At 36.5% G+C, this 13,266-nt stretch overlaps 1 protein-coding gene across 6 annotated transcripts in view; it reads right to left on the bottom strand.

The window, feature by feature from the left end:
- The window catches only part of VPS13D (vacuolar protein sorting 13 homolog D), a 237,818-nt gene that overhangs the window by 177,484 nt on the left and 47,068 nt on the right, over positions 1-13,266 (bottom strand). For all 6 annotated transcript variants that reach the window (XM_041765973.1, XM_041765972.1, XM_041765971.1 and 3 more), the window contains 2 exons: positions 4,880-5,062; positions 909-1,122 (listed from right to left, as the gene is read on the bottom strand). In XM_041765973.1, coding sequence (XP_041621907.1) covers positions 909-1,122; positions 4,880-5,062 — 397 coding nt within the window. The remainder of the gene's footprint in view (positions 1-908; positions 1,123-4,879; positions 5,063-13,266) is intronic.

Raw genomic sequence — 13,266 nt, forward strand, 5'->3', positions numbered from 1 at the left:
GAAAACTTGCCATCTACAATGACATGGATGCAGCTAGAGGTTACTATGCTAAATGAAATGTCAAGCAGAGAAAAACAAATACCATATGATTTTACTCATATGTGGAATTTAAGAAACAAAACAAACAAGCAAAGGAAAAAAGAGAGAGGGAGAGAGATAAGCCAAAAACCAGATTTTTAACTACAGAGAACAAACTGATGGTTATCAGGAGGGAGATGGTAGGGGGATAGGTGAAATGGTGATGAGGATTAAGGAGAACACTTGTCCTGATGAGCACAGGGTGATTATGAAGTGCTGAATAACTGTATTGTACACATGAAACTAATATAACACTGTTAACACACTGGAATTAAAATAAAATTAAAATTTAAAGTTAATTAAATTTTTAAAAACCCAGAAGGCCAAAATCAGGTTCTTATCTGGAATGACTAATGCTTAAAGAACACCAATAACTGGATGCTTCCTGTCTTTGCAAAATTGTTACTTATAGTATCTCTATTGTGACCTAATTCACACTAATATTTCTTAAAAGTTCTTTGATTTTTTTTTTAGAGTTATACAGAACAATAATTAAGTAGAAAAAGGATAGTGTCTAGACAGAAACTTGCAAGGATATGTCTAAGGATGCAGGAATCATTCTTCTTATATTAACTCTATCTTTGGGCAACGGCCTTCACCTAAAGGAAAAAGTCCTAAGAGACCATCTAAATCCCTTTATTCACACTGTGTCTTGCTCATTTAACTGGACTTTAGAAGTCACCCACTGCTAAAATCAACATGCTAAGATTCTTAAGCTTTCTAAAAGCAATATCAAAATCAGACTATCACTAAAGACTCACTACCGCTCTGATGCATCCCCTCGAGGCACCCACCAGTCTCATGAACTCCCCACCTTTCTCCTCTTTTACCTGGACTACTGGAAACCTGGCTAGCAGAGGGCGTGGCTTGCTGCTTGGTCGAGGTACTTGGCACAAACTCATTCCTCAGGCTGCCTGGACTCATTCCAACAGGAGGCATCATGAACAGCCCCTCAGAACGCGTTCCCTTCGGGTCTTCTGTGCTTGTCATTTTCCTCATACTGTGTTTGGGGGTACCCGTTGGGGAAGCTGAAGGCACAGATTCCTGGGAAGAAATAAAATAAAACTAGAAGGCAGAATGGAGGTGACTGCATCTTTACTCTCCTGCAAGTCCTAACCCAGTCCTTAGACTCTTCAAAGACTCTATGGCACTTGGTACTTCCCAAGCCTCCCAAATTCCATAAACAAAAGGGTAACGGATTCATGACATTTCCTGTCACATGTAATTATTTGCAGAGATGTGACTTTTAATTCAACACCTGTTGAAAACGACAGCGATCTTGCAGGAATATATTATCTGTTGGCTTAAGATGCTGTTGGTGGTTTAGTCTAGGTCAAACACAGCAAAAGCAGACCTCTGGGCCATAGGATATAGGTTGTTGCTTTGCTGGAAGGGAGGGGCTTATTATTCTAAGAAAATGTATCTGTAACAATATGGTTCCAACGGAATCAAGTCATGGTACTGTGTCTACACTTCCTAGAAGTTACTCCTTCTGGGTTTACATTTCTCATCTCTTTAAGTAACTGCAAATGAAAACAAAATGGAAAGCACAGGAGGCTGACTATTCCTATTATGTTTCTGTTCAAGGGCATAAAAATTAAGGGCAAATACAGAATAACACAAATTCTGCAGTTCTAGGGATCCTTGGGTGGCTCAGTGGTTTAGCGCCTGCCTTTGGGCCCAGGACATGATCCTGAAGTCCTGGGATCAAGTCCTACGTCGGGCTCCCTACATGGAGCCTGCTTCCCCTCTGCCTGTGTCTCTGCCTCTCTCTCTCTGTGTGTCTCTCATGAATAAATAAATAAAATCTTAAAAAAAAAAAAAACTGCACTTCTATTGAAAACACTACACATTTTTCTTACATATTTAGTACCTTCAGTTCATTGCTAACGGGGCAAATCTTTGTCACCAGAATGATTCATTAATTGACTTTTAAACTTCACCAATAAATAAATAAATAAATAAATAAATAAACTTCAACCACGCCTCCATGTTATGTATTTGCAGGGCTTCTGCACCACTGACCCACTTTCAAAGGCATGTTGGGGGGTAAGAGGAAGAATGGGTTTCCTGCTAGTACTGTCCTAAATGTTGATTTGTCTCAGCATTTGAAAAAGAAATGGTAATACTGTTCTTCCCAGTACCTTGAGTACAGTGATTTACAAGTAATAGTGGGGGGAGGGGAGGGGGACAGTTCTTACTTTCTGCATTTTTTTTTTTTGGAAGGCAAATTGCTAGGTAACTGCTCTTATTTAGATATTTCGACATTAAAAACCTTCCCCTTTGCTTAATTTATTTAAATTCTAGAGAGTAGTTGTTGGTCTTTCGCTTGATTCATCTCTACATCCTCTCTGTAGTTGGTTTAAATAAATCAATGGCTTGAGGAGATTAACTCAAAGCTTTTGAAAGGCTGACTTAGAAATTATGGTTTAAACGTAAGCTGTGGTTGAGAAGAATGAAAGGAAAGCATATGTAAAAAATCCAAGCCTGCACTCATTAAGACATGGATTTGTGTAAAACAATCCCAAACACACTGGAATAGTGGAACTCAAAGGCAAATAACCCCTCTGCAAGCTTTGATTTCAGGAGTATTTCCTGTTCTTTAACCACTGGAATACATATTAGACAAACCTCACACATGCAAATACATCAAAGGGAAAATGTAAATGCAAAGTGATTTTTGGTGAAGAAAGTGATTCTTCATCTTGGCCTAGATCAACTAAGCCTGACTGTGCTCCTGCAGAGCGGTAAGCTCCACAGACATGTTTATCTGATTACAAAGACTTTACCAAGCTACACACTCCAAGCAGCCCTTATGGAATTCTCCAGAACAATCATTGGCATGTAACAAAATAAAGTTTTCCTGGGATTTAAGGGAATCAGATCATCAAGAAATTACTGCCTAGAGCCAAAAAAAGAAAAAATTCCTTTATTGGTCCTTAAGAAAGCCTTCTCTACAAGGGAAGGAAGTGACTCATCGAAGGGACAAAAAAGTGATAAGCAGGCTTTCCCAAATAATGTGGTACTTAAAGAGTTAGTTTTTAAAGTTTTCTTTTTAAAGCATATGAATGTGAATTGTCTGCTGAATCCCATAAGGTTTTTGATAATAGCCAGAAGGCAAAAAGTCTATTATACCTTGAAGAAAAAGCGATCCTTGTATGCACTGCCACTTAAAATCAAATCCTCAAAAACAAATACAGGAAAAGTCTTTCATTAAAAATGCTACAGACTATGTGCTGTTATTTGGCTTATTTAACAAAACAGAAACTCATATGCAAAAATTTCTTCAAATATTCTGGCAATTCTTTAGAGGTCAACTTCCGAGTTAGCTCATGAGCCCATGTATAGATATAACCAATACAGAGCATCAGCCCTTCACCTTTTTAGGAAGGGCAGAGAAACGACGGTGCTATTCCAACCTGATCACCCATCCTGGTTCTAGCACATCTCTTCCTAAAAAATTTAGTCCTCAAGACAAAGATTTACCACAAAGATATCCTACTAAAGAACTTACTGTGGGCTCAAAAGACAGCTCCAACGGAGGGATTCACTCTCCCGTGGGCAGTGATGGCAGCAGAGCTGGAGTTCTTCCCTCTAATTATTTTAATGAACTCAGCCACACCCTTTAGAAAATTCAAAAGAGCTACAGCTACACAGGCCAGGGTCAGTAAGGCACATCACAGGGACAGCCTTCCCCAGTTAATTCTCCCCACACAGACCTAAACCTAATAGTGGGAGGTAAAAGTGTATCACAGTTAAAAGCATATGGAAGGCAGACACACCAAGTCTGAGGCTCACGCTGTACTTGTGACTAGCTGAATTATCCAAAAGGAATGATTCACCCTATCTAAGTCTCAATACCTTTAGCTCAAAAAATGGGGTTAATAAAACTAGATACCCCCTCAGGGTTGCTAAGGAGGAAAAACTAGACAAATATGTAAAGAGCTTATCACTGGTTTATGTATGAGAAGCATCCAATGAATATTGGTTATTTATCGCTATTATTGCCAGTCCTAAGATCTCATAATGAAATCTTGTGTACCTCCTCTTTCAAAGGTTCTCTCACTATTGATTAGCTATCAGACTAAAGATGGGCATAACCAGCTAGGAATTTCAGTAAGTGCTTTCCTGACAAGCTAACATGAATTTGTTCTTAATAAGCAAATATACTACAAAGCTGCCATGGAAACCAGCAAGGTTCCATTAAAATGCACACCTAGAACAAGACCCCCTCCCAAGTTCCAGCAGCAGTAGTCTCCTGGACTGTGGAAATGGGTGGGAGGGGCTCATTAGACCAACACTGGTACCAAGTCTGGGTTTTACTACATGAATGTAAAATGAAAGCAACAATCTTCAGCCCAGTTACCTCTAAATACTGTCCTAAGAAATAATTAAGTGCTAAAGTAGCTTTAAATTGTAAAGCCAAATACTGTATAAGGTGTTATTAGGAAGATATTCTTGAACAGGTTCAGATAAACCATGGGCCAAATCCCATCCTCTGAAAAAAGGCAGGTCATGTAAAAAGTTGATCACTTATAAGGTCAGCCTGTGAGAAAAGCATCATACAGACAGGATGGTCCCATTGGTTTGCTTGCATACAATTGGTGAAGGTTATAATTTTCACTATCTCTATTAAAAGGTTAATTTAAATGTCAAACAAAATGTCAAAAAAAAATTGTTCAAGTCACATATACCACAAAAGTAACAGCAGTTACAAGTCATCTTATGACAATATACGAAATCTTCAAATGATGCTCAAATACTAGTTGGACTGAAAAGGTAATGGATACAGATTGCTCACCTTATCTTGTAAGGAAAATGTCCCAGGAAAACCAGCAAAGAGAAACTTGTTCTTAACTTTCAACTTCCCCAAGTTTGCCACAATCAGATTATTTGATCTGGAACTTTCAGGGATAAGGAGAACAGGAGCACCCGCCTCAATGTCCAAGAGAACCCGTGAACAGCGCTGGGCTTGATCTCTCACCTGAAACAGGAAGAAGAATGGACTCACAGACTCAATCAATGCCCTAATTTTATAATCAAAAAGCCTCCAGTTCCCCAAAGTTCCATGAATTCATAATTCCAAAACAACTAAAATCAGAGTATAGTCCATGAGCAATATGGAGTCACATTAGAAATCGGTTAACAAGATAATGGAAAACCCCAATTATTTGGAAAGTAGACTCTACACTTCTTAATAACCCAAGGTTCAAAAAAGAAATCACAAGAGAAATAGAAAAATATTTTGGAGGGAATCCCTGGGTAGCTCAGCGGTTTAGCGCCTGCCTTTGGCCCAGGGCGTGATCCTAGAGTCCCAGGATCAAGTCCCGCATAGGCTCCCAGCATGGAGCTTCTCCCTCCCCCTGTGTCTCTGCCTCTCTCTCGGTCTATAACAAATAAATAAATCTTTAAAAAAAAAAAAAAGAAAAATATTTTGGCCTGATAAAGAAAATGTAACATATTCAAATTTGTGGGACACACTTAAAACAATACTTAATGAAGAATTTATATTAAATAAGAGTTTTATAATATACATGAATAAAGATTAAATCAGTGATCAAAAAGCTTCTATTGTAAGAAGCTAGAAAAAGGAAAAGCAAAATGAACCTGAGTAAAAGGGAAAAAAACATAAAGCAAAAATCAGTTATTTAGAAAACAGATAATTTTTAAAAATTAAACATTAATACAATACCCAAGAACTACAGAATATACATTCTTTCCAAGTGTACATGGCATACTCATTGAGAATATGCCTCAGTCATAATACAAGCCTCAATAAGTTAATTATTTGAAAAGACTGATAAAACAGACAAACCTCCAGCTATATGAATCAAGAAAATATGAAGAAGAGCAGCCCTGGTGGCCCAGCGGTTTAGTGCCGCCTTCAGCCCAGGGTGTGATCTTGGAGACCCAGGATCGAGTCCCATGTCCGGCTCCCTGCACGGAGCCTGCTTCTCCCTCTGCCTGTGTGTCTCTGCCTCTCCCTCTCTCTCTCTCTGTGTCTGTCATGAATAAAGAAAATCTTTAAAAAAAAAAAAAAAAAAAAAGAAAATACGAAGAAAACAAAAATTGTCACTATCAGGAAGGATTGCAGGACATTGCTACAAAAGAACTTACAAAATTTTGTTTTAAAGATTTTATTTATTCATTTAAGAGAGAGAGGAAGAGAGCATGAGTGAGTGGGAGCAGGCAGAGGGAAAGGGAGGAAGAGACTCCTGGGTTAGCAGGGAGCCTGATATGGGGGCTCAATCCCCAAGGCAGATGCTTAACTGACTGAGCCACTCAGGCACCCCCAGAATTTACAAATATTGAAAAGATATGGGAACCTATGAACAACTTCATGCCAATCAATTGACTATTTATTTATTTATTTTCAAGCTGACAATTTAGATGAAGTGGACAGAGTCCTTAAACAACAAATGCACAAACGATCTACAGCTAGCATCATATTTACAGAATGTTTTCTCCCTAAGATAAGGAACAAAGCAAGGGCATCCCCTCTCACCACTTCTATTCAACATTATGCTGAAGTCCTACCTAGTCTGTGCAAAAAGACTTATAGGTTGGAGAGGAAAACATGTAACTCCCTTATTCAACATAACATAATCATTTATGTAGAAAACCCTAATGAATCAAAAGGAATTAGGCTAAGTTTAGCAAGATTGAAGGATAAGAGGTCAACATGTCAATATATGAAAGTTATATTTCTTATACTTTGAATAAAAAATTGGACACTGAAATTTTTAAAAATTGGTATCATTTATAATAGCATCAAAATTTCAAATACCTAGGGAATCAATTTAACAAAAGACATGTAAGACCAGTATAACCAAAACTACAACACAGTACTGAGAGGAACTGAAGACCTAATTAAATGGAGAGATATGCCATAGCTGAGGACCAAAGACTCAGTATTATTATTAAGATGTTGATTCTCCAGACACATAGATTCAATGTAATCAAAATAAAAATCCCAGCAGATTTTATTGTAGAAAGACAAGCTGATTCTAAAATTTGTATGGAAAAACAAAGGTCCTGAAGTAGCCAAAACAACTTTGAAAAAGAACAAAATTGGAGGACTTACACTAGGATTTCAAGACACACTATGAAGCGGCAATGGTTAAGACAAGATGGTACTGGCACATAATTAAATATAAATCAGTAGAACAGAACAGAAAGTGAAAAAAAGACACACATGCCTATATGGTCGATTGCTTCTCAATAGAAGTGCCAAGATAATACAATGGGAAATGGAACAGGCTAGCTATATATATGAAAAAAAAAAAAAACAAAATTCAGCCCTCACTTCACAAAATATACAAAAATTAACTCAAGGGGTAGCTGGATGGCTCAGTCAGAAGACATGCAATTCTTGATCTCAGGGTTGTGAGTTCAAGCCCCAGGTTGGGTGCAGAGATTACTTTAAAAATCTTTAAAAATAATTAGCTCAGGGATGCCTGGGTAGCTCAGAGGTTGAGCGCCTGCCCTTCAGCTCAGGGAGTGATCCCAGGGTCCTGGGATCGAGTCCCACATCAAGCTCCCTGTAAGGAGCCTGCTTCTCCCTCTGCCTGTGTCTCTGCCTCTCTCTGTGTGTCTCTCATGAATGAATGAATGAATGAATGAATAAATAAATAATCGTTTAAAAAATTAAAAATAATTAACTCAAAAAGACTTCTAATAGAGAACAGAAGAGAAAATTTTCGCCACCTTGTGGTGGACAAAAATTTCTTTGACAAGAGACAAACATTGTGAGAGAAAAAAATTGGACTTCATCAAAATGAAAAACTTCTGCTTTTCAAAGAATAGTGTTAGGGAAGTGGGGGGAAAGCCAAAAACTGGGAGAAAATATTCACAACACATATATCAAAAGGCTTGTATCCACAATACACAAAGAAATAATATCAATTCTACAGAAATTTTCTGAAAATAGAAAAGGGCATACTTCTAGTTCATTCCACAAGGACAGCACTGCCCGGTTACCAAAACCAGAAAAGGCATTATTTTCTATTCCCGAACACTACAAACTAATATCCCTCAGGAACAGAGATACAAAAATCTATAACAAATCAAGAAAACTGTGTAAATATCCACAGATAGTACAGAGGTAAGTAAACATGGCTGTATTCCAATAAAACTTTATGAGTGTATATATATATATATATATATGTATATTCTCATGGGCCATAGTTTGCCAACCCTAGAATAACTGAATTCTTTTCCCCTACGATTGGAAACAGGTGAGGATGTCTGCTGTCACTCCTTCTATTTAACATTGTACTGGAAGTATAGTGAAGGAAGAAAAAGAGACGAAAGGCATACAGATTGAAAAGGAAAAAGTAAAGTTCACAGACAACATTATCATTTATGTAAAAAAAATCCTAAAGAACCTCCAAAAGTAGCTGGAAGTGGTAAGTATATCTAGCAAAGTTGCAGGGTGCAAGGTCAGTGTATAAAAATCAACTGCATTTCTATATACAGTCTACAGAAAACTGGAAATTGAAACTTAAAATATCACTTATAACAGTATCAAAAATATAAAAGATCTAGGGATCAATTTAATAAAAGATACATAAGACCAGTAAACTCAAAGCTACAAACACTGCTGAGGGAAACTAAAGACCTAAATAAATGGAGAAATATGCCATACTCAAAAGACAAACAGAGGGGATCCCTGGATGGCTCAGCAGTTTGGTGCCTGCCTTCTATGATCCTGGAGTCCCGGGATCGAATCCCGCATCGGGCTCCCTGCATGGGGCCTACTTCTCCTGTCTGTGTCTCTGCCTCTCTCTCTCTGTGTGTGTGTGTCTCTCGTGGGCAAATAAATTAAATCAAAAAAAAAAGACAAACGGATAATATGAAGATGTCATTTCTCTAAAAGCTGTCCTACAGATTCAACACAATCCCAATCTAAATTTCAGCAGGCTTTACTGTAGACACTGACAAGCTGATTCTAAAATCCATGAAAGAGCAAAGAATCTAGAAAAGCAAAAACAATTATTTTTTAAACTTTTTTTAATGATTTTTTTTTTTTTAAGGAGGCTCCATGCCCAAATGTGGGGCTTGAACTCAAAATGTGGAGATCAAGAGTCATATGTCATACCAAGTGAGCCAGCTAGGGACCTCTTAGCCAAAAGAATTCTGAAGACAGTTCCTTATAATGTTAACCACACAGTTATCATGTAACGCAGCAATTCCTCTCTTAGGTATTTATTTAAGAGAAATGAAAACGTACATCCACACAAAGATTTCAATGCAAATGTTCACAGTAGTGTTATTCATAATAGCCAAAAACTTGAAACTACCTAAATGGATATAAAGTGGGTGAATGGATAACAAACTGTATTACATTCAATGAACGAATACTACTTGGCAATAAAAAGAAATCACATTGCTATTGCAGTGTGCATCCACAGATGGATCTCAAGAGCATTATGCTAAGTGAAAAAAGCCAGAGAGAGCTACACTGTACGATTTCACTTTAGAAAAGAAAAGAAAAAAGAAAAGAAAGAAAGAAAAGGAAAAGAAAAAAAAAGAAAAGAAAGAAAAGAAAAGAAAGAAAGAAAAGAAAAGAAAAGAAGAAAAGAAAAGAAAAGAAAAGAAAAGAAAAGAAAAGAAAAGAAAAGAAAAGAAAAGAAAAGAAAAGAAAAGAAAAGAAAAGAAAGAAAAGAAAGAAAAAACTATTCTGATGGAAAGCAAACCAATGGCTGCCAGGACACAAGGATTAGGAGACTGCCTGGGGAAACAAGGAAACTTTGTAGATAACAGAAATGTTCTAAAAATCTGGACTTGACTATGCTTACAAGACTATACAATTGCTAAAACTCACTGAACTGTACTCTTAAAATTGCTTAATTTTACTATAAATTATACCATGATAAAGAGGACCAAAAGTACAATACACTAATATAATGAAATGTTTCTCATCTATTGATCAGTGAAAAATACAGATTACAAAACAGAACCAATCTTAATTTTCTACTTCTTCATAGTTTTAACTTTTTTGGAATAACCTCTAAAACACATTTATTACTTTCTAAACAGAAAAAAATATAGCCTTTATTACATAAAAAAAGCTCTTCTTTCTTCTGGTGTTAAGTACATAAGTCAGGAGAATTTGCAACACAGTAACTAGCTACCTTTTTCACTTTCTAACTGTACTTGAATTGTTGGTATTGTCTATCAGCCCATGGCTGCTCCCTGTTTGCTTTGTTGAGTAAATTCTAGAATTACAAATTAACTCATATTCACTGTAGCAAACTTAGAAGGGAAAGACAAACAAATAGAAGAAATCTGATATCTTCACAACCTCACCTCCAGAGATAAAAGACTGTGACCATTTCGTCAGGTTAGTGTAAGAATTCAGAATGGGAACTCTGAAGCCTGGCTCCCTGAGTGGGAATCCCCACTCTGGCCACTCAGTAGCCTGGTGAGCCTGGGTAACTTGTTAGATCTCTGAGTCTTACTTTCCTTATCTCTAAAACGGGAGGAATCATAGGCCCTACCTTCAAGAGCTGTCGTAAAGACGAAATGGCACCATACCCTTGGAGCACGTAGAAGAAATCATCTAGTAGCATACGACTCTATTTTATGAAGTTCAGTGCATGAAGGGGCAGACTCAAAACTGATACACTAATACCCCATAGCTCTTACTTCTCCAACAGCCTTAGTTACATGTTACATGTTCCCCCATTAAGGGAAAAGCACAACTGTGAGTTAGCTAGAGTCCCAGACAAGCAGAGTAAAGAATTACTGTTTCCTCCCTGATAAAATGGCAATAACACACCTGCCCACCACTCCCTCACTGACTACAATTCATAACTAATTATATTTTTTCCTGGGTTATATCATCTCACTAAAACATGAGCTCCATTAGGGCAATGACCCTGTCTTTCTTGTTTTCCATTATGTTCCTAGCACCTGGCAGACTGTATGACACATAATTTGTCAATGAACATTCACTAAATAATTCACAGAAATGAACAAACAAGGTTGTCCTAAGGATCAAATGAGATCGTATATGTGAAAGCACTCTGAAAACTCCAAAGCATCGTTAATATATTGTTAAGCGAACGTACAGCATATTTATTTTTTGTATCTCCATTTTCCTCCAATAATTGAGAGAGAATTGAGCAAGAAAAATAACTTGCTGCTGGTGACACAGCTTATACTGGCAACACCCAGACTCCAGATTCTTGTACTAAGATTTCAAAACTGCAATACATCTTAGCTCCACCAAAAATCTGTACTCCCAGTTGCTCAGTGAATAAAAGTTTAAGAAATAAAAGAAAAACAGGTAAAGCAGAAGACACAGGAAAATCATATCACACTTCTGGGGTAAAAAAAATATTTGGCCCAATCGAGGAAAATGATGCTCTTATAATTTCAAATATCAAGATTAAAAAGAAATGTCAAGTCCTACTGGATCATTATTTACAGACACCAGAAAATACAGGAATAAAAATCCAGCTACAAGTCACAGGTAGAGGATACTACCTGTCACCTGTACAATAGTAGGAGAAAGCAATTTTAAGTTTCAAAATAGCCTCAATTTTATCAACAAAATAGGTCTTTAGCACTCTCCATAAATCTAAGTAATGCAAAATCTTAAACCTAAGTATTTTAAACAACTAGGATTAAAGATCCTTGAGAAAATCAGCTTTTCTTTAGAGCTCACACACTTAGCACTGTTCAAAACAGAAAATCATTCCTTTACCATCTACTTGTCTTACTTAACTCGATATTACAAAAACTTCAAAGACTATCCTGTTTAATTTCTGCTTAACCCAGGAAGTTAAGCCCAGTTACACACTAACGCACATTGTCTCATTTCCTACTGCTAGGGATTCCTCACAGTAAAACTGCTGCTTAAACTGCATAGGTGAAAATAATCATTTTAGGGGTACTTAATCCTAATAGACAACATTTATTAGAAGTATTGAACTGAGAGTCACAAAAATGTTCATCACTTTGACCAAACAATATCATTTACAAAATTCAATACTATAAAAATAATTCAAAAAATGGAAGAAAAAAAAAAAAAACCTAGGCATACAATGCTATTCATAGAAGTATTACTCACAAGAATGAAAAACTGGAAGCAATTTAAATGTTAAAAAACAAGGAAATGGTTAAGTAAACTGACTTGATGGATTATACAGTTATAAAATAGGATTGCTATGAAAAATGCAAAGCAAAATGGAAACAGGTTATGAAAAAAGGTTAACATGCTGGCTTTCAAAAGTGAATGCATAAAAGTAACACACTTTACGGTACATTACTATATGTACTGTATGCTATTCCTCAATTTATGTTTCTTTTAAAAAGCATAGGTAGGTGGAATTAAAATTTTTTAAATTATTTTTAAAATAAGTAAAAATAACACAAAAAAGCATAGGTAGAACATAAATGTAATAATGCCATTACACCATTGTTGGCCCAAAATAAAGATATAACTAAAGGATATTAATATTCTTTAGGATATGAATTAAAAGGAATTCTTCTACATTGCCAGTGGGAGTGCATAATGGTTTCTGAGAACAATCTTGCGCGGTCTTTTAAAGATAAACGTGCATATACCCCACGGCCCAGAAATCCTGCTCAGAGAGACTCTTAACACGTGTGCACCAGGAGACATAGTACACAACAGCAAAACACTCTAAACAACCAAATGTTCAACAGGAAAATGGATAAATCTATTTTATCTATTTTATTGTTATACGCAATAAACTACAACAGTGAAATTAAATGAAAGGCAATCACATGTAGCAACCTGAATGTATCTAAATGAAAATGGGGGTGGGGAAGCAAGTAAAAGAACATTAAACACAGCTTAATACCATTTTTATAAAGATCAGAACAAATGAAGCAAAAAATATTATATGGTAACTTTTTTTTAAGGGACCACAAGACCCAAAAATCTGGAGAGCAGTTACCAAAGGAGTTGACAGGAATGAGATGGGATGGGGTACGAACACATGCAGCAGCCTTAGCGATGTTTTAATTTTTATTTTGGTTGTAGGTTCACATATGTTCATTTTATTATCATACTTTGAAAATGACATGCTGTAGGTACTCTTTTATACGTGTCAAATAAGTTTATTTTAAAAGTTTCTGGAGAGAAAATAAAAGGTCATATACTCTATGATTACAACCATGGAAACATGCATTGGGAGAAATTTAAAAAACAAT

The sequence above is a fragment of the Vulpes lagopus genome, chromosome 8 (genome assembly GCF_018345385.1).
Source record: "Vulpes lagopus strain Blue_001 chromosome 8, ASM1834538v1, whole genome shotgun sequence".
Taxonomy (NCBI): domain Eukaryota; kingdom Metazoa; phylum Chordata; class Mammalia; order Carnivora; family Canidae; genus Vulpes; species Vulpes lagopus.